Source organism: Felis catus, chromosome A1 (assembly GCF_018350175.1).
Source record: "Felis catus isolate Fca126 chromosome A1, F.catus_Fca126_mat1.0, whole genome shotgun sequence".
Classification (NCBI taxonomy): domain Eukaryota; kingdom Metazoa; phylum Chordata; class Mammalia; order Carnivora; family Felidae; genus Felis; species Felis catus.
In genome coordinates this window covers 190,162,953-190,184,642 of record NC_058368.1, presented here as the reverse complement: position 1 = coordinate 190,184,642, position 21,690 = coordinate 190,162,953, and the positions used below count along the sequence as shown (strand labels likewise).

The following is a 21,690-nucleotide window of genomic DNA, read 5'->3' as shown; positions in this document are numbered from 1 at the left end:
AAGGGCTCTGTGCTTGGTTTTTTAATGCTCTGCTGTTGCCATCTTGAAATTCTTAATAATTTTTTTAACAAGGGTCCCACTTTTCCATTTTGCACTGGGACCTGCATACTATGTAGTTGGTCCTGATGCACAAGCATGGGACAGGCCTACTTTCTTCTATTAAACAGTAATTTGAGCTACTCTCTGCTGACTCTTCTTCTCCAGGAATTAGAATAAACTTGATTGAGCAGTCCTGAAGTGAATCAAAGGAGGACTTTAATGCTTTCAAAAGCAGATGAGTGGAAGGAATGAGAGAAATAAAAAATCACCATTAAAGCACCACGGTGACAATTGTTGTGAGCAAAATCCAGCAAAGAATGCTGAAATTAGTAGGCAGAGCTTTGAGAAGAATATTTTATGATTCCTCTTATTATGAGGTCCCTAGAGTAGTAAAATTCATAGAGACAGAAAGTGGGATTTTTATTACTGGAAACTAGGAAATTGGTGTTTAATGGGTACAGAGTTTTGGTTGAGGAAAATTAGTTCTGGAGACAGATGGTGGTGATGGTTGCAAAATAATGTGAATGTACTTAATGCCACAGAGCTATACACTTAAAAACGTTAAAGTGGGGGCACCTGGGTGGCTCAGTCCATTTGGCATCTGACTCTTAGTCTCTGCCCAGGTCATAATCTCACAGGTTCATGAGTTCAAGACCTGTGTCAGGCTCTACACTGGCAGTGTGGAGCCTGCTTGGGATTCTGTCTCTCCCTCTGCCCCTCCACCTGTGTTCTATCTCTCAAAATAAGTAAATAAACATTTTTTTTAAAATGCTTAAGATGGTAAGTTTTATGTTATATGTTTTACTGTAATTTTAAAAATTACTTGAAAATTAAAAAAAAAAAACGAAGAAGCAGGATTCTTGAACACATTATCTTCTTCAAGATACTTATTAACTCCAAAGGAAAGAATAATAACTGTACACTGGGGAAACTTGGCAGATACCATCTTAACCAAGCATCAAAGATTAACATCACCAGTATTAACAGATATTCATGTATCCCCCGTTATGTATTCTTCTGTGGTATTCTTGCCAAAATGCATGTTCTCAACCTAATCATGAGAAAATATCAGATAAATTCCAATCAAATAGCATTTTAAAAAAAAAGTGAACAATACTTTTCAAAAGCATCCAGATCATACAAGACTGAGATTAGAAAATGTTAGTGATTCAAAAAGACTAAGGAGATATGACAGTTAAATGCAATGTGAGATGCTGAATTGAATCCTAGAACAAACAAAAGGACCCTCGTGAAGAGTCTGATGAAATCTGAATAAGGGGTGTCATTTAGTTAATAGAATTGGACCAATGTTTATTTCCTACTTTTGATAATTATGATTAGGTAAGATGTTAACATGAGGAAATTGGGTCAAGGATACACAGGAGCTCTGCTTTTTCACAACTTTCCTGAAAGTCTAAAATTATTTCAAAATAAAATTTGCTTTCTTAGGTGGACAAAGTGGTTAAAAACAAAAAAAACAATAACAACAACAACAACAAAAAAACGGTGACTAGGAATGAGGGTCTAGAGTCAGAAAGACCTAGCTAGGGTCCCAGTCCTGGCCCTGCCACATACTAGCTGGGCAGTCTTGGCAAGTTACTTCACTTCTACCAGCCTGTTTCCCCATCTCATGATGGAGGAATATTAGAATTCACAGTATAGCATTTTTTTTTTAATTTTTTTTCAATATTTATTTTTGAGACAAAGAGAGACAGAGCATGAATGGGGGAGGGGCAGAGAGAGAGGGAGACACAGAATCGGAAACAGGCTCCAGGCTCTGAGCCATCAGCCCAGAGCCTGACGCGGGGCTCGAACTCATGCACCGCGAGATCGTGACCTGGCTGAAGTCGGACGCTTAACCGACTGCGCCACCCAGGCGCCCCACAGTATAGCATTTTTATAAGGATGACTCTTTACAGCCTGGAAGAGCTTTGCATAGTACTTTGCACTTAATAAATTATAACTTCTATAAAAAAAAAAAAAGAAGAGCATAGAAATTTAGGGCTAACAATGAAACATTCTCAGAGTGAATTTTCAGTAGCATTTCTTAAGAGGACTTGCCCCTTAAATGCTCACCTAAGTCCTGGGTCAGTGACTTTAAGAGATTATAATATAGCGTATGTTCTTCTGGGAGATCTATCTTAAGAAATGAATTTTACGAAAGGAAAGAAAGAAAGAAAGAAGGAAGGAAGGAAGGAAGGAAGGAAGGAAGGAAGGAAGGAAGGAAGGAAGGAAGGAAAGGAAAGGAAAGGAAGGAAGGAAGGAAGGAAGGAAGGAAAGAAAGAAAGAAAAAGAAAGAAAGAAAGAAAGAAAGAAAGAAAGAAAGAAAGAAAGAAAGAAAGAAGAAAGAAAGAAAGAAAGAAAGAAAAAAGAAAAGGGAGGGAGGGAGAAAGAGAAAGGGAAGGAAGGAAGGAAGGAAGGAAGGAAGGAAGGAAGGAAGGAAGGAGGAGATTATTCTTTGTTTATGCCAAAATGTTAGCAGTGATTATCTCCAAGCGGTGGGATTTTTGTTTTCATCTTTGTTGTTTATCTGTATCTTCTTGTTGTCCAGTAATGAATGAGCCTATCTCATGGAAAATCTGTTTTGAGGTGTCGGTGGGTGTCCATAGCCTCTTCCCACTCCTTGAAAGGCACTGAATGTTCTTTTAGCTGGGAACAAAATCAAAACAAGCAGTGAAAGCTGGTGTTTATCAGGTGAGGGCAGCCCCCAGGAGAGTAGCCACTTCCTGTGAAGCCCAGGAAGAGGAGACCCCAGGGATGCTCTCTCCTGTGGGGTCGGGAGGCCCTCATTGGCCTTGGCTCAGAAGCTTCTGCCTCTTCTGAGAAACAAACTGAGGAATGTGCTCCCTTCAGCCCTTCCCTCCACCTTAGAAACTCCACTCTGAGATGAGAAGGCGGCTTGATGCCAAGCTGGGAGGGTGGCAGGGATTTCTCAAGCCAGTTGTCCTCATCCTACACAGCTGAGCAAATAGATTCTCGGAGAGCTCTGATGCTGAATTGGAGGGCTGGCAGCTTGCAGGCTGTGTTTTGTTTAGGCTATAGAGCACATTTGAAATTTTGAGCCAACATTTAACATTTGGAAGAATTTGAATAAAACTGCAGAAGCTCTGGCAACATCACACCAGCCTTTCCAGATGGCAACAATTGTCTAGAAATGACTAGACGATCCCATCAGGCGGGTTGTGCTCTCTTTAGCTTGCCCCGAGCCCCACTGGTGCACTTCATTCCTGTGTATGACCTTCCATGCCTTGCTGCACCTGACTTTGAGACCCCTGTTCTTCTCGCCTACCTGGGGCCACAGAGCAGGTCAGCGGTCCAATATGGCTGACACTCAGTCTTTCTGGTTCCCAGCAAAGAGCTCTTTCTACTCTTTCACAGAAGTTGTCCCATGATGTGTTTTATTTCTTCAGTTCTGCTGCTCTGCGTTGCTCTCAGGAAACTGGCTTGACTATAGAAAATTCAGACCTTCTCAGAAGGCACCTGAGCCACCCACATGGCCTTGTAAACCTTCTGTGCCTTGATGCACTGGGTTCTGCATCCCAGAGGCAGGTGCCCTCCTATGATTTAAAGGCCAGAAGAACATGGCTGATGCCAAAACAGTTTGAACTATGTAACAAAAACCTCGGTGCGGTTGCATGATGGAAGAAGTAGATCTACATTTCTAGGAGCCCCCCCCCCCATCAGCAGAGCTAAGAACTCCCTCCGTTGGTCTCCCTTGTAAACACTGATACACATTTGTGAGGCTCTTGAAATCACAGAGCATTAGAACAGAAATTGTTCCCTGGTTTTTTATTTGCAGTTGTCTGCCTAGTAACACATTACCTCAGTGTACCAAGGGACTCAGTGAGCTCGGAAATAAAATCATTAGCATTTACTCCTTTTATGTTATTTTATTTTATTTTATTTTACTTTATTTTATTTTATTTTACCCATTCTAAGTGAATGGGAACAAAAATAATAGTCCAGCTGGCTATGCCCTAACAGAAGCAGAGAGGTGATTTTCTCTTTCTTCCCTTCATTTGCTTCACGGTGCACAGTGACTGGAAACGTATTCTTCCAGTTGCCATTCCAGAACTAAAATCCAGATTTTTCCCTTCTTCTGAAAGACCCTGGGATCTGTCATCACTGAGCCCATTCTGAAGAGGTAATACCTGTATGGAGTCACCCTTATCTGGACAGACGTTTTGCCACAGAGACCCAGCCCCAGGAATCCCCCCTGCTTCTGACTGTCTCTCTTGCCTGAGCTGTCTGGCCTCTATAGCCATTTAGGTTTGCAAGCTTTGATGCAGTTCTATACCCCCAATTTAGAGCCATAGAATCTGAGTTTCAGAAAGGCAAATCTCTCAGATTCTAAGCATAGTCTGGGGCGTCTACCTGACCACACTCTGAACCCCAACCAGCATTAGGGAGGTCTTGTGACTGATGAAAATAAAATTGATTCCCTGATATGGGGCTGCAGCCTGTGACCATAGACACCTGAACTCCACGTCCCAACCAGTAAGGCTGGCCCTCTGGCTGTCCCACTTCTTGGCCACACTGGTGAACTGCCCTTGCCAGTGTTCATTGAATTTTTATATTGTAAAACATCTTTACTTTAACCATTGTTACTTTTCAAAGGGCTTTCTTGGCAAACTGCTTCTTTACTCCAGGCAGCTACATCATAGGGGCCTAAACATGTGATTTGACGTCAGAAGACCTGGGATCACCTACTAAACCATGTTCTATATTCCCTGTGTGACCCCGGGCAAATTACTTCACCCTCTGAGCCTCATTTGTCCCCTCTATGAAACAGGAGGATCTCAGAAAAACACTTCACCACAGCAATATGGGAGTGTCCTAGAGCATCAAAAAGAAGGATGCCTTCTCTCTGCATAAGATTGTGCTTTGATTCTTTTTGACAGCAGCACAAGGGACCAAGCCAACCCAAAGGGGTCCACTCTCCTTTTACTTGCCAACAAATGCAGTGACCTGTTGTATCTGCATATTGTCCACTTTGCTCCCATTCTCTGCTTGAAGGTAGGGTTCCAAGCAATCACATGGGCCCTTGGTTCATGGCTTTCAGCTGTACCTTCACCAACATGAAACCAACCCTGTGACTGAGAGACACAAGAGGAACCCAAAGGAGGGGGCATTCTGCCCCCAGCTATTTTTTTAAATTTCTATCGTATACAGTGGTTAAGAATACGGACTTTGGAGCCCAACTTCCTGGATTTGGAGTCAAGCTATTTAACTTCTCAAAACCTCAGTTTCTCTGTGCATAAAGAAAACCATAATGGTAACCATACAGGGTTTTTTGAGCATTAAATGAGTCAACACACATAAAGTGCTTAGGATACTGTTTGGCATATATTAAACTGAACCATATGAAACTACTAATACTCAACAGTATTTAATAAAAGACCAGTAGCTTCACATGGTCTGACCTAATTGTAAGTACTTAGCGAGTGGTAACTCATGATTGCTTTCTGCAGGGCAGAGATAGATTCTCTGGTGACAGCCAGTCAGACCTTTCCTTTTGCTGACTTGCAACACTGAGAGGGGAACTTTTCCCTCACCAATATGGGAACTGGAAAGCAAGCAGGCATGCTTTCCACCCAAGGGACGTACAGACAGGGGACTTGAACCTGGTCTGTGGTCCCCTTCCCAGAGCAGGCATGCAGCTTCCCTCAGCACAGTCTGGCAGTCCCTCCTCCAAAGAAGAGCGTGTTGTCCCATGTCACTGTGGGATCCTAGTCTCCACGTCAGCAGCTGGGAGGTTGTCTGAGAGGCTCTCCCCCGCTTGAAAGGAATCCATAAGATAAAGTGGTGCACGTGCAGAGGATACGTGTATGTCCTCAGCAGCCATGGGCTCTCTCTGGCAGGAGCTGGAGTGGCTGCTGGAGATCAACCGGCTCACGCACCGGCTGCTGTGTAAGCACATGACCCTGGACAGCTTTGACGCCATGTTCCGGGAGGCCAATCACAACGTGTCTGCCCCCTACGGCCGCATCACCCTGCACGTCTTCTGGGAGCTGAACTTCGACTTCCTCCCCAACTACTGCTACAATGGGTCCACCAACCGGTAAGGGACTCCCTGGGCCAAGGGGGCTGGGGTGGGCTGAGGGTGGGGGAAACAGTTCCTTCCTGCAACAGGCATCTTTTGGAGTCCCTCTTGTGCTGCAGGTGGGGATGCCATGGTGACCAAGCAGACACCTTCCTGCCTCTGAGAGCCTCCAGGCTAGAGGAGGATGCAGGTGATCCAACAATCACACAATAGATGTACTGTTAGAAACAATAAACTTGGAGATGGAAAAGAAGCCCCCAGTCATGAGAGAGTAAAATAGCACCACCTAATCCAATCTGGGAAGTGATGGGAACCTCTAGAGAGGCTTCCTCCTCTGAGGAAGTAATGCTTGAGAAGAGATGTGAAGGATGAGTAGGAATAAATAAGATGAAAAGACAGGAGAAGAATATTTCAGACAAAGTCTCCAAGGAACCTAGAGAGCCTGGTGAAGGTGGAACAGATGGGATGGGGAATGATGCCTTGAAAGATAGTGTAGGACCCAGGAAGAAGCAGGAACCAGGCCGTGCACTACTCCATAGGCCAACATAGGATCCCATATGGTGCTTTATGATCAGATGGTACCTTTATGAGGACATCCACATGCATGAACACATTCATGCAAAACAGGCATACATGTGCATGACGAAGTGCTGCGTGTCTCCTGCAAGGTGCACACAGCCCTGGGTCGGGCACCGAGGTGAGGACATAGACCTAATCCCTCATCTCCACAGAGGTTCAAAACCTGACAGAAGAGGTGAGGTGTATTCACGCACAACGCAAGTACGTGAGGGGCACCTGGGTGGCTTAGTCGGTTAAGCGTCTGACTCTTGATTTCAGCTCAGGTCATGATCTCATAGTCATGAGAAGAAGCCCCACATTTGGCTCCACATTGGGCATGGAGCCTGCTTGGGATTCTCTCTCCCCCTCTCCTTCTGCCCCACCCGCACTGACACGTGCACACACACTCTCTCTTTCTTAAGAAAACACAAGGCCATGAGGATACACAAATATGCATGTGTTTACAGGTCTTCTCAGTACTCTCAGGGCCTGGCTCAGAGCCAGTATTAAATTAGTATGTGTTGAATGAATAGAAGGGTCTAGGAGGAAACCACAGATGAGCCTAAATCCACACACTTAGCAAGACAGACTTCCAGTTCTGTAAAGATTTGGGACTTTTAATCCTCTTGAGCAGAGATCTGCAGACTATCGCCCACAAACCACATCTTGTTGCCAACTGTTTCTGTACAACCCATGAGCAAAGAATACTATTGACATTTTTGTATGGTTGGGGAAAAAATCCAAAGAAGAATTCTAATTTGATGACAAGTGAAAATTATTTGAAATTCATAAAGTTTTACTGGAACTCAGCCGTGCTCATTCATCTACAATTGTTTTTGGGTGCTTTCACACTACCAGCAGAGTTGAGTAATGGTGACAGAGACCATCTGGCTTGTAAAGCTGAGAATGTTTCCTATCTGGGCCTTCACAGAGTTTGTGGAACCCTACTCTTAAGAAGCCAAAGTGGGTGGATAGGGAAGGATCAGAGCCCCAGAGAAGGCCGTTTTCAGGCCCAGCCAATTGTCACTTCTTGCCTATGTCCTTGTAAGCGAGCCATAAACCCAGAGTCTAGCCTGGGAATCTGGGCTGCAGTTTTCCCATCTATAGAAAGGAGACACTAGGGGAATGAATGGGAGCATGTCAGAAGAGTTGTGTCTTTATAGGCAACCACCTAAGAAACAGTGTGGTTGCACCTGGTCAGGAGGGGCTCTGGTGAGGCTGTGTCCCGTGAAGAATACTCTTTGGGCCTGGTTAACGCCCTTCCCCTCTCTTTTCTTCTGCTAGTTTTGTTCGAACTGCCATTCCTTTTACTCAAGAACCGCAAAGAGATAAACCCGCCAACGTCCAGCCTTATTACCTGTATGGATCCAAGGTGAGTAGTCTTGCCTGTGTCCTACTTCGAAGAGGGCTAGTGAGCAAAAGCAAACAGAAAAGTGTTTCCTGAATCAGAAAAGTAAGAAGATGTAGAGATAAAGAGGCAGTAGTGAGAAACAAGTGCAAGCAGATTCATCTTTATTTGTGCACAACTAGCAAGCGCGGGGGTGAACGTAGACCTGGGGGGGCTGGATCCTGGGTGGGAATTGTTTGGGGAGCACGTCACAGAGGTGAGCAGGGAAGTAGGTGTGTGGGGCTTCTTGTCTTCACCCCATCTCCTCCTGTTTCTCAGTCGATTCATTGCCGTATCATCCTGCAATTCTGGGATTTTTTGTGTTCCATAAAGATAAGAGATTTGCAGACAGGAAGCAATTGGGAAGGTGGAGTTTGAAGGAAATCCCAGATGGCTCGAGCTAGAGCTGAGAGACAGGTCTTCTCCCATCTCTTTACTGCTTTGTTCACAATGCACATCCTGACCCTAACTAGACCTCCCAAATGGTGCCCTGTTCTAGACCCTCAGTCCTTTGCCATTCATTAAATAGACATTTATTAAGCGCCCACTATAGGCCAGACACTGGGCTAGATTCTGCATGCTGGGAATATATCAGAGATTAAAACAGATGTCATTTCTGCCCTTCTTGAATTTCCACACCCATGGTAGGGACAGGGGGCAGTGTTCACAAAGTCTCACAACACTGTGGTATGTGTAGGAGATCCATTTCTTACCCTGCGGGTGTGAAGGGGAGAACGACACCGACAGGGTGAAATGTGTCAACCAACAGCAGCAAAGGCAACATTTTTCTTCGTGATGGAATAGAAATGGCCACCTTTGACCCCGTTTTTTAAAAAGTAAGCACAGATGGACTCAGAAGAAGAACTTGACTGAATATATATGAGAAAAGGTACTCCTCTAAGGTCGAGGACCCCTAGATCAGGAAGTGTGGCAAACCAGTGAGCTCCCACCACTTGGGCCTACAGGTGGGTGGGCTTAGAGGCTCTTGGGATGATGCTGGGACAGTGCAGGTGTCCTCTCCAAGATGGCCAGTCTGGTCAAAGCAACTTTCTCAAATCAAGGGACATTATAGCCAGCATTTTGGGTAGCTCACAGACATGTCATTGAAAAACGCTGAATTACAAAGTAAGAACAACACCTCCCACTTCAAATCTCTTTCAAACCTTGTAATTATAACAAGGAGAAAGACTTCTGTTGATGCTAGTATGTCTTAATACCTTCTGCTCTCCGATCTCCCTTTTTATCAAAGCTAAGAGAGCAGACCTTAAGCTCAGAGGCTTTAATAGGCAATAGGATCTAAGTCAAACTTAATATTATGTTGTTTTCATTACGTTTATTCTTATATCTCTTCTGTTTATAGAAGGAGGGTGCTGGCTTTTCATTTATGGAGTCATAGAAGTCTATCTTTTAAAATAAGTTTAAGTTTGAAAAGTGAGTCAAAAGAAAAATATTGTTAATAACAGTACAGATAATCTGTGGTTTAAACAAAATGAAGGTGGGGTACGAGGTGTTATGTGATAGCCTGAAAGCTGGAAAACACTCTAGGGCAAGGCTCCTCAGCCTTTCCAAAATAATCCCCCCAACAGCAGTGGACACTGGACATCTGCCTCAGCTGACTGGAAGCATAACCCAGAGAGCCCACCATCAACTCGAAAGTTTCCTCAGAGTATTGTGTTTTATTTAAGCCATGCAAATTTTGCTTTCTCTACCATAATATATTCATGTTTGTTTTAATATTAAAATAACATTTTAAATTCCTAACTGGCTTCCCCTAAATGGACGCTCCTAAGAGACGCCATATTTCTCCTTTGACATACCGTGGGGGTGTATGCTTTCCAGCTTGAGAAGCTTTGCCATGGGGCATCCATCAAACCCAGGCGATCCACAAGAGCACTGACATTTGAGGGGAGACAAATGGGCAGCCTAGAGACGCATTTTTACAAAAGAACTACTGTATAGAGGGCTTTAAGCTACATGATGCAGGCTGCCTCCTCCCTACCTCTCACTCCCCAAAACGAGGCAGTATGGCGGGATGATCACCACCCCCTCCCAGCAAGGCACCCTCATCAGGGGCATCCTCATTGTCGGCATCCTGGTCAGCTGCTGCATCCTGGTTGTCTTCAGCTTCTGCTTCTGGTTCTGCATCAGCTCCGGAGTTCTTGCGTGGCATTTCCACCAGGGGGAGCCCCTGCAGGTCTTCCTCTCTCTGACCAAGAGCTGGGGCCTCCTCCGGCCATCTCACCAAGCCATTGGCTTCCTCCATGTGGCCGGCTCTGTAAGACCATCGAGGCTCATGGCAACGGATACACCAGAACTGGAGGCAGATAAAAGCTAAGACGGCTGTGAAGCAGGCCAGCAGAATGGCCATCAACACCCAAAGGGAAATTTGGGGGTCCACCAGGGAGCTCCCAGCAGCCAGTGGACTCTTATCCAGGGTATGGAACATGGTGCAGTAGTGCCTATAAGGGAAGGCAGCCTTCTTGCAACTGATGCACAGGAAGTAGAGAGTGGAAGGGGCGAGGTGTTCCAGCACCACAGAACTGATCGTTCGAGGCACTTTCTCCTCGTGGTGGAAGCTGTAGCGAAGATAGCCGGAGAAGATGCTGTTCCAGTTGGGCCTATACATAATATGGTAATAGTCCTCCAGACAGGGCTCCGAGGACGACCAGGAAATGATGGCTCCTGTATAAGAAACGTTCCCAACCTCGATGTTCATCCTGATTCTAGAACCAGAATCAAAGTGAAAAGTGACATCCCCTTGCTTAAGTATTTATGATCATCATACCAGCATATATTACACATTCAAGATGGAGACTAATAATTGTCCCTATTCTGCAAAGAAATGGAGGACAAGAGGTTACATTACTCAGCTAAGGTATAGCTAAGACATGACAGAACAAAATCAGGGCTGTCTCATGTCAAAGCCTGAGGCCTTCAGGCCTGAAAAAGATGCACTCACATCCCCCCAGCCTCATCCTGCCCTGGCTGAGATCTTTTAGGTAAAACATTGTTTCCAACCCTTTAAAATAAGAGAGGCAATAAAAGAAATCAGACCACCCGATTAACGTCCCTACATTAGTCACCACACGTTTGCAACCTCCAAGTCAGACAATTATATCACCTACAATATCCCTTCTGGAACTTCTGCTTTTACTGCAAGTGCTGTGAGCTCAGTCATCTAGAACATTCTGCCCACTGCGATTTTAGCCTCCCAGCTCTATTGCCCGTGAGAGAGGAGATTTGCGTCATCACTCCTTGGCAGCTGATTTCTCCCCAATGCCTCTGCTCCTGTTTTATTTCTTTGTTTGTTTGTCCAAAGGCAAACGTACCCAGGAAATTAGTTGTGTAGGTCAAGATAATCAGCTCCTAATACCAGCATAATTGCTACTGCTCAGTTTCTCTGGTACTGTGAATATCGATGATGATACTAACCACCAGCAGTTAGTGAGTGGTTGCTGTGTCACATCTAGTATGTGTCATGCTGCATGCTCACAGGCCATAATAAATGTCACACCCTCTGAGCTAGGTCCCCTTTGTATAGGTGAGCAATCTGAGGTCACTCAGCTGATAAGTAGACTCAAAGCCCCGTAATTGCTGGATTTCCAAATGCAAGGCTGCTGGGTTTAGTTACAGGATGTTACCACAAAATGAGGTGTTGGTACGCAGACCTGGTTGCTGTTTTTCCACAAATCAAATGAGCCCTCTTCAGATTCCCAGCCTTAGGGCTTTGGTAAGAGAACACCATCTTCAAGATTTGGGGGTTTCTCTTAAATTCTCTCTGTTAGAGACATAGTGTTTCCCCTCCACTGAATTTCCCCCTGATCTATGATTCAGGGACCGCTGTATTCATTCAACCTGTGTATGTTCATGTACAGGTCTTACCCAGCCCTATTCTCTGCCCCTTCTGTCTCACGTGAAATACAGAAGCCTTCGTTTTAGATATTAATGACCTAGTAAAAACCCGTCAACCAGATTTTAGCCTGAATTGGCTATGAAGCCAAACTGATTTCTATCACAAGCTGCTTTCTGTCTTCCCTGCCTCCCTCCGACCCTCTATTTTCATGCCCACTCTCCTAGAAGAGGTGGGCAGAGAGATGCAGAGCATTGAGTGATTTTTCAGTCCTTGTTTTTCTTCTCTAAGGATGACGGTGAACTAAAATGCTCGGGAAGGGGAATAATTCCCTTCTGTTTGGTTGGAAATTTCATCCCAGAAACACAGGCAATGAAAGGGACAAGACAGGTGTGCTCAGATCCCTCCCGGGAAGGTCATTGCCAAGGAGACTATTTGAGCTCCCTTCATCAGTCTCCTTTCTCATAAGCTCCCCCATCCACTCCACCCCACACATCCCTATAAACACACTTCTGACCACAATGAAAAGAGCTTAATTCATTACTTATAATACAGAGGCTATGGCCTTTGTAAAACCCTTCCATCAGGGGTGATCGGGAATCGCGTTTTTTTGTCATGACTCTTCTCTCTTGTTTGCCTCACATCTGCTGCTGGCTGTCTTTGCAGACTGAGTTCTCTACAGCAGACATTTTTAAGAGCTTTCTGGCAAGACACTATAGCAGCATCCTCAGCTTTGGAGACCAAATCAGTCTCCCTTATTTGTTTTTCTTTCTCTGCTTCTGTTTCTAAATTCCCCCTATTTTTAGCTATTCATATTACCATTGCCTGGCCGTCCTCCAAGCAGAGTGTGAAAGAAGCCATTTCCATTTCCAAGAAGAGTCATTTATGTCCCTTACCTGATGCTCGCGGTGGATCTGGTTAGAACGCAGCCTGCAGAGGCAGAGACAGAGTGGACCAAAGCTGAAGGAATGGAGCCTTCTCCCCTCCTCTGCTCTGGGCTCTCCTTGATGTCTCTCTCGCCACTGTCTGAGTAATCCCACTGTCGCCCCCAACGCTCACATTATTCATTTCTTCAGATCAGCATCATTCACCATGGCAACCAGCAGGCATCTGTACGCACGATGCTTTCAGGGACCAGTCTGGAAAGGCTTTTGCCCACTGAGAGGAGCTCTCATTCCTTTGGCCAAAAAAAGGCAAACAGTCTCCTGCAAACTGATCCTCAGAATGGTACTGATTCTTCCAAGGCTGCCAGATTTTCTCTGTAATTGGCTGGCGATCATTTTTTGCCCCATCTAGACCCTCTTTGGACAATGGTCAAATACAATTATCAGTTATCCCACAATTTAAACAGCAATTTTATCCCTTGCCCTCCCACCCCCACCCCACCTCCTACCATCTTTTTTCTTTATTCTTGTCTCCTGTGGCAGTCTCCAGATACATGACACTGGTCAAGACTCTTTTATTCTCTGGGCCTCAGTTCCATCATCTGTAAAGCTGTAGCTTTGGGCTAGATGGGGATGGCAGATAGAAAGCAGGATTCTACCCCCTGCCCAGTCCTGAACCCACGTCAGGCTTTCTAAACCATCAGAGCATATGTACTGGGTTGATTTGAGTCTACCCAGAACCTCAGGGTGTGACCTTATTTGGAAATAGGGTCTTTGTAAATTTAAATTAGTTGAGGATCTTGAAATGATACCATCCTAGATTTAGGGGGAACACTGAATCCAATGACTGGTGTCTTTATAAGAGAAAGGAGAGGGAGATTTACACAGAGGGGCACAAGGGGAAGGAGCCATGTGAAGACAGAGGCCAAGGTTGCAGTGATGTCACCAGAACCAGAGAGTGCCAGGCACTGCCGGGGCCTGGAAGATGCAAGGATGGAATCTTCAGCGGGCACGTGGCCCTGCCAGCAGCTTGATTTCAGGTTCCTGGCCTCCAGAACTGTAGGATGTTACAGTGTTGAGGCACCACGTTTGGGATCATTTGTCACAATGCCCTTAGGAAACTAATACAACACTTCTTCCAGTTGGGCTCAGAAACACAGGCATCCCAAGAAGCTGCTTCCCAATCCATCAGTTGGAGCTGAGACCAGAAATGGAAACCCTTTACTATTCCTGGATTGGATGATCCCCAAAGTTCCTTCTCTTTGAAGAACCCTGACTCTACTTCCATTTCCCACAAAACTATCTGCCTCCGCAATTCTACGCCTTCCTGGTCTCCTCAACCTCAAAAGAATTTGTTGCCAGCACTCTATTGGGGCGAGCACAGAGCACATCTGATATATGAAGAGAATCAAGTTCTGTCATCCTAAGCTACCAAGTTTGTGGAAATTTGTGATAGCAGCCCCGGCTTAGGCAGACTTAGACCTGAATTATTTTACACAAATTACGTGCTTTTAAAAGTCAGGGTTTCTTTCTCTTATTGGTTCTTGGCCAAAGTATCCAAGTGAACCCATGAAAGTCTCCTTGTGATCCACATGAGTGATAATCAAAAAGTTCTGAAGTTTCCCGGTGAGTCACAGACCCTCCCCTGGCCAAGGGTCTCTGTGAGCCTTGGAGTCCCGGGATGTCCCTTGATTAGACACTTGCTCTGTGACTTTCCCATGGCATTAGGTCTTCCCAGGGGCCTGTCTAAACTCTGCCGTAATGTGTGCTAATGGTGACTCCCTGCAGAACATAAAAGTGTCCTCTCCACAGAAAGGCCACCGTGGTAGTTTGCAGGTGCCTTTTGAAAAGGTTATTTTGAGGGAAATAAAAATACCAGACTTGGGAGGCCTGTGGAGTGACAAGATAGAACTCAAGCCTTTGCCACAGAAAATTGAAATTTATTTTTAATGCTCCTGGATGCCATTTTTAACGCTGAGCTTCTTATTTGAGAAGTTGAGACACTTAGAGAATGGGAGTGAGGCCTAGAAGCCTTCCTGTTTCACAGATCCCAAGGGAAGGGAGGGCAACCTCAAACCATACGACTGACTAGAGGCAGAGCCAGCAGTGAAAAGCATGCCCCCAACCCTGAGTCCTGGGTGCGTCCTGCCCCTTTGGCCATCACCATCTACCAGCAGCACCCGGAGGAGCCAACGCAGCCCTCAGTGCTTGAGATAAATCTTCTGGAGGCACTGGCCTCAGGAGATCACATCCCAGGAAGGCTTACTCTTTCTCCACCTTCAGAGAGGCCAGGACGGCCCTGATTGGTTTACACCATTAGTAAATTACTGCTAGAGGAAACCAGCCAGAGTGGGGGTCCCTGTGCCCTTCCTGAAGGTGGCAACAAAGGGGTGATGTGAGGGTATCCCCAGTCCCAAAGCTGGCTGGCACCCAGCACAAGGTCATTGTTCAGGGTACAGACCTTAAAATCCCAAGGCTGGGTTTGAATCCTGCCTCTGTGGCCTTGACGGATTCCCTCATTTTTCTATACCTTGGTTAACTCTTCTATTGATGCAAATATCAAGAATACCTGTCTTACAGTGTTGGAGCAGTGTAATGAACCCATCTCTGTGAGTGCCGGGCTTAGGAACAATAGTTACTATTCAGAAGAAAAGTCAGTGGGTCAGAGCCATTGCCTGAGTTGACTGTAGCTTCTTCATCCAGAGGCTGATATGGACAAGGTTTGCACCCTACATGATCCATCCTTCCTTCCTTCCTTCCTTCCTTCCTTCCTTCCTTCCTTCCTTCCTTCCTTCTAAAAAAGTTTTATTTTAAATATATGTATGTGTGTGTGTATGCGTATTGTACATAAATTAAAGAATACAGAAAGACTCAAAGACAACAGCCAAATCCATACAACTCAGAAACAATAAAATGCATTTTGTTGCATTTTACATGTGCTTTATCACTTTACCCAGGTGACAACTCTTTGAAGTAGGCCTCTTATCACCATTGTACACAGGGGGAAACTGAGGCTCAGAGGGGTTAATTAACTTGACCATCAACACAAAGTGAGGCTTGGCAGAGCCAAGCCGTCTCCCGGTCTGGATCCCTAGAGCCGGCGCTCCTGGCCAGCCTCCCTGATGCACCACTCTTGTGCCTGCCTTATTCTTCAGTCAACAGTAATCAACAGGAATGCTTACCTTTGCTTAGCTTCTCTTCAGCAGTAGAGACAGGACTTCACAGTTTAGTGGATTCCAGAATGATGGGAGCAGACGAGGAATTAAAAGACCTCAGAGAGAACATCCAGCCACCTGAATGTAGCCATAGAAGGAGGCAAACCATTAAATACATCTGGAGAGATGCACTCAGCATGTGTTTTTCCTCTTCTGAGGTTCCCTGCTCTGGAATCTGGAGCCCATGTACCCCTGACCAAGAGCTCTGTCACTTAGGGTGAGGGGTGATACTAAATGTAAAAGATGTTTAACAGCCAGGCCAATAATTGAAATTAGTATATGAGCCTAAATTTTAAATGTACTAAGTCAAGTAAATTATATAGAGTCTATCATAAAACTGCCTTCCAAGTGACATAGATTGTCATACAAATCAGCCCTTAAAGTATATCAGTAATTTCCCAATAATTTCAGTCTGCAGAAATTGTCGGTATGACCTTGTGTTTGGTGTGGTTGTCACTAGCTGCATGATGCCCCTGTCCGAGCCATGATTTGACCTCAAGGAAATCCATCATTCTCTTGCAACGCTTTTTCCATTAAGTCATATCCTTGAGACGTGGGACCCAGTGCATTGCTACATCCAGCTGAGACATCTCAGCTGGGCCCATCCCTTGGTGCCAGCGTCCAGCCTGGCCTGCCCAGCGGAGTCTGCATCAGCCCCACTGACGGCCCCACCAGCAGTGCTACTGGCTTTGCTGTGGCTGTCCCCGCTCCCGTGGCTGCCCCCACTCCCATGGCTGCCCCCGCTCCCGTGGCTGCCCCCGCTCCCGTGGCTGTCCCCGCTCCCGTGGCTGCCCCCGCTCTCGTGGCTGCATGGCACTGCCCCCCAGCTACACAACATTATTGACCCACCAGTCCAGAAGAATTTTTTGTTATTTTGCCAATTGGTACACGCAGTAGAATATCATCTTGTATTTCACTTCCCTTAGGTTCCTCCTCTGTTGAATGGGGGTGATTGTACCTGCCTTACATGGTGTAGGAGGCTGATCATGGCCCCCAAAGATGTCAGGTCCTAATCCTGCCACCTGGAAATATCACTGCATTTGAAAACAGGGCTTTGTGGATGTGATTAAATGAAGGACCATGAGATGGGAGATTATCCTAGAGTACCAGGACGGGTCTGAAATGCTATCACAAGTGTCCTTATAAGAGGGAGGCAGAGGGAGGTTACACACAAACGGAGGAGGAGCCCACACCTCAAGAGACAACAGAGGAGGCCACAACCCTTGGAATGCTGGAAGGCACCAAAAGCTGGAAGAGGCGAGGGATGGGTCCTCCCCCAGCCTCTGGAGGTGGTGTGGCCCTGCCGACACCTTGATCTTAGCTCCATCATTCTGATTTTGGATTATGGCTTTCGGAACTGTTAAGATAATTTATTTCTCTTTTTTACCAGATTTGTGGTAATTTGTTATAGCCGCCACAGAAAGCTAACATACCTGGGTATATTTTATATATGAAGGAATTATTCATAAGCTCAGGAACATTACACACTTAGGTGTCATCACATTGGTATAGGTTATTTAAAAAGCGATGACTTTGGTTTCTTCCAAAAATCTTAGCATCTCTAAGTGTACATAGCGTTGGTATGGTATTGCCAGAGAGTTCCATTCCTGTTCTCCCTCTTGCCTTTATTCACGAGACAAGAAAGGGAGGAGCACTGATTCCTGAGGCCTCTACAGCAACCATCTTGGATTTTTCAACCTCTGAGCTAAGAAGCCCAGGAAAGAAGCCAGACACTGGAGACCCAGCCTGCCTGCGGCTCACTACACATCAGGAAGAGACAGAAATGTCAGCCCTTCCTGCCGATGGACTTGAACCTTTAACTCAGGACTCTATCAGTCCTTTAACACATCTTAGCCTGTGGGCTCTCAAGGAGGCTCTCAACAAGGAGGGTGTTGCTGTTATCTCCCCAGTCTTCCTTGCCCTGCGGGGATTTCAGAGAGTTGAGCTGAGCTCTCCACCTGAATTAGGAAGTCATGTTTGTGTCCCTGGACTGATGGGATTCAGATTGCTCAAGGAACATTAGAGAAATTGTAACTAAAACGGGAAAATTAGAAACGGTTTTAACTCTTCTTGGGATCTCCGAAAACAGAGATTGTGATTCCAGAAAGCAGAGATACAGATTGCTTGCAAATTCAGTTTGCCAAATAAGTAGTCCTCAGTGATTGGAGTGGCTGGCCATGTTTACTGTCCGTGAGAGGTAGTCGCCTTATACAACACTTAAAAATGGTGAAAATGGTAGCTTTTAGGTTATGTATACATCTTACAGGGTTTTTTTTTAAAGCCCATATTAATAATATTACAGGGCCCCAGCATCTGCCAGATCAAACTCACCTTATTTTCTGTCTTCCTTAAAATACTGTCTTGCCTTCAAGAAAAAAAAAATGCACATCTGTGTCACGTATTAAAAATATGGTTCTAATTTCTAAATCAGGATTGTTTACTTCTTGAGATCTCATAAAGTTAGCTATTTTGTGCAGTATGCATTTAAACCAGTGAGGCATCCTAAATAGGATATATAATTAGTTTCTAAGGCAGGCAGCCTGGTAGTTACCTGAGTCAGCAGGATTGGTTCCGTGTAAGAGGTATGTAGCAAGTTTCCAATGTCTCAGGTCATGTTGCCTTCCTGTTTTTCTTTGCTAAACCTCAGAAAATGGCCAGGCTCCCATATTCCCACATTTTCTCAATAGGGCCCAGCCTCCTATTGAGCCAGCAGGTCAGATGGGTGCCCTCCGGGGGTGTGTGTGTGTGCATGTACTTTGCAGCATGCGTGTGTGTGTATTTCCTCCTGCATGGGTGTGGTGTATTTTGAGGGTGGGGGGGAGTGAGGGGAACTGACTCACTTATTCACTTAAGAGGACTTGAATTCTGCTCATTTCATGCTGATCCTTCCTGAGCTTGGGCCATCAACCGAGGCCTAAATTTGTGGTCTAGACCAGAATCCAAGACTGGTGTGGGAAGGCCAACAAGAGGCCTCTTGTGTGCACTGAGTGGGTCTGTAGGGGAATTCTTTACACCCCTGTGTGTGGTAGAAACAATTCCAGAGTTATTCTTCTTCTCCGTCTAGAACTGGAGAGGCTGCTGAATAGTTTCTATCTCCCTGAATATGTTTTTATTTGCACTTGCTATGAGTGCTAAGGGCACTTGGCGCTTGGGTGGGAGGGAGGGTTGAGAATGCTAAGGAGGAATGCCTAAGAAGACAGCACTGCAGCTAGGAGCTCAGAAGGAGTGCCCCTGTCCACCCCTGGCTCAGGCAGGGCTCCCTTCTAGCCACACTGTGTTTCGCAGCCTCCACCAGGACACTTGGAGCCATGAGGGCCTCTACCCAGCACGGTCTGTTGCTGGACAGCTCCTGTTTTTATAGTGTTGTAAATATTGAGCAAAATCTGCATGTTTGGTGTGTTGGCTAGTCCCAGCTATGACCTCATGTGGGATATACAGTGTGTCGTGTAAAATCTCACCCCATTGGGTGCACTCTCCTCTCCACGTTCCGAGAATCATGACTGCAACCAAGGCTGCTGGGGGACATTTGGCCAAGAAGTTGTATTTTCTTAGTCTTTACCTACCAGATTCTCAAACAAAGCAATATTAATGGTGGTTATCACGGGAGTGCTTTCAATGTGCCAAGCACTATGCATCGCGCCTTATATATGTTGCCTCATTTAAACTTCCAACAACCCTATTGGAGTTCTTGGCCTAGAGAGTATGAGTCATTTGCTCAGAATCATCTAGCTAGTAAATTTGTGGACCTGGGATTTAAACTCAGGCACCACACCACCCCCCACACATCCCCCCCCAAAAGTCCATCCTCTAGAATCAGACAAAACAGGAAGAAAAAGTCAGAGAATCAGACAGGGAAAAAAAAAAAAATAGTTGATTGCTTTTGTACCCATCAGGGATATCCATTTGAAAGCTCCCTGCTGCTCAGAAATTCCTTTCATGAGATATTTGTAAAAGGGATGAAGGTGAGCTTCACCGGGTTCAGAGGAGAGGTCCTGAGTGCCTGGTGTGGGTGGGGAGATGAGAAGGTGGTTCTAGAAGTCAGTAAGCTCTGTCACATGCCCCCAGCACAGCCAGGTCATCATTCCCTTGTTCCTGTGCAGTCTTGAGCTGCAGCCCTTTTCAGGAGAAAATTCAAATCATGGTTTTGTTTTTTAATCTTTGAAAACAAATGTTGGCAAGTAAATCAGCCCAGTGGGTTTTTTAAATTTACATTTATATTGAGTTATAACCATATTGAGTTAAGATGCAGTCTTAATCAGTTCAGGCTGCTACAACAATACCATAGACTGGTTGGTGTACACACTTATTTATTGCCTAGAGGCTGGGAAGTCTGAGACCATGGTATTGGCAGATCAGTTGTCTAGCACAGACCCACTTGCTGGTTTACAAATAGACTTCTCCTCACTGTATTCCACATGATGGAGAAGGAAGGAAGGAAGGAAGGAAGGAAGGAAGGAAGGAAGGAAGGAAGAAAAAAGAGGAGGAGGGATGCAGGGGGAAGGAAAGAAAGAAAGAAAGAAAGAAAGAAAGAAAGAAAGAAAGAAAGAAAGAAAGAAAGAAAGAAAGAAAGAAAGAAAGAAAGAAAAAGAAAGAGAGAAAGAAAGAAAGAAAGAAAGAAAGAAAGAAAAGAAAAGAAAAGAAAAGAAAAGAAAAGAAAGAAAAGAAAAGAGGAGGGATGGAAGGGGAAGGGAGGAGAGAAAGAAAGAAAAGAAAAGAAAGAGGAGGAGGGATGGAGGGGGAAGGAAGGAAGGAAGGAAGGAAGGAAGGAAGGAAGGAAGGAAGGAAAGAGAAAGAAAGAAAGAAAGAAAGAAAGAAAGAAAGAAAGAAAGAAAGAAAGAGAGAGAAACAAAGAAAGAAAGAAAGAAAGAAAGAAAGAAAGAAAGAAAGAAAGAAAGAAAGAAAGAAAAGAAAGAAAAAAAAGAAAGAAAAAAAAGGAAGAAAGAAAGAGGAAGAGAGAGAGGGTGGGAGGAAGGGAGGAAGAGAGAGAGAGGAAGAAAAGAAAAGAAAACAAGCTCTCTCATTTGTCTTCTTACAAGAGCATTAATCCCATTCATGAGGATTCCACCCTCATGACTTTAATTACCTCCCAAAGGTCCCACCATCATAACAGGAGGTAGGATTTCATATGAATTTTGAGGGGATACAACCATTCAGTCCATAACATCCACAGACCATAAGTGTACATACAGTTTCATGAGTTTTCACAAATGTATACATCTATGTAGTCAGCAACCCAAACAGCATGTAGGGCATTTCCATCACCTAGATGATTCTCTCCTGCCCCTTTCTCATCAATCTCCCTCCTCAATAGAGGTCAGCCATGATTTGTTTGGTGTTTGCTGGATACTCCTCATCCCTAGGCTGGAAACAAGAGAATACAGAATAGGACTTTAATAACAGGGCCAGAGCTAAGATGCACTCACTCAGGAGAATGAATGCCTCCCTCACCTCACCCTGTCCCAGCCCTGTTGTACAGAGTGGCCTGTTACAGAGTCACTAAAATAGTTTTTACTTTCATACACAGAAAATTATATGGCCCAACCTGGTTCTGTGGTTGACTGAATCAAACTCAACTCTCAACCATTCATACGAATACTTCCAGTGTTTATTGATCATTGACTTTGGTGAACATCATGCTTTCCAATCAATTATATTTCCCTCCCTACATAAACCATTCCTGCCTCATAACATTTAGAAATCTCTAGTAGCTACAT

General features: G+C 45.1%; 2 protein-coding genes across 8 annotated transcripts in view; one reads left to right on the top strand and one right to left on the bottom strand.

The window, feature by feature from the left end:
• Positions 1 to 21,690, top strand: part of CYFIP2 (cytoplasmic FMR1 interacting protein 2) — a 128,703-nt gene that overhangs the window by 65,401 nt on the left and 41,612 nt on the right. For 6 of the 7 annotated variants that reach the window (XM_023260164.2, XM_023260157.2, XM_023260160.2 and 3 more), the window contains 2 exons: positions 5,901 to 6,100; positions 7,925 to 8,012. In XM_023260164.2, coding sequence (XP_023115932.1) covers positions 5,901 to 6,100; positions 7,925 to 8,012 — 288 coding nt within the window. Of the gene's footprint in view, positions 1 to 5,900; positions 6,101 to 7,924; positions 8,013 to 17,612; positions 18,404 to 21,690 lie in introns of those variants that run through there. The other variant, XM_045036310.1, reaches the window with a different exon arrangement.
• FNDC9 (fibronectin type III domain containing 9) lies at positions 8,136 to 13,259 on the bottom strand. The gene is made up of 2 exons (XM_006927960.5): positions 12,774 to 13,259; positions 8,136 to 10,750 (listed from the first exon to the last, which is right to left on the bottom strand). The coding sequence occupies exon 2, from the start codon at positions 10,741 to 10,743 to the stop codon at positions 10,030 to 10,032; it is 714 nt and encodes a 237-aa protein (XP_006928022.1). The 5' UTR covers positions 10,744 to 10,750; positions 12,774 to 13,259; the 3' UTR covers positions 8,136 to 10,029.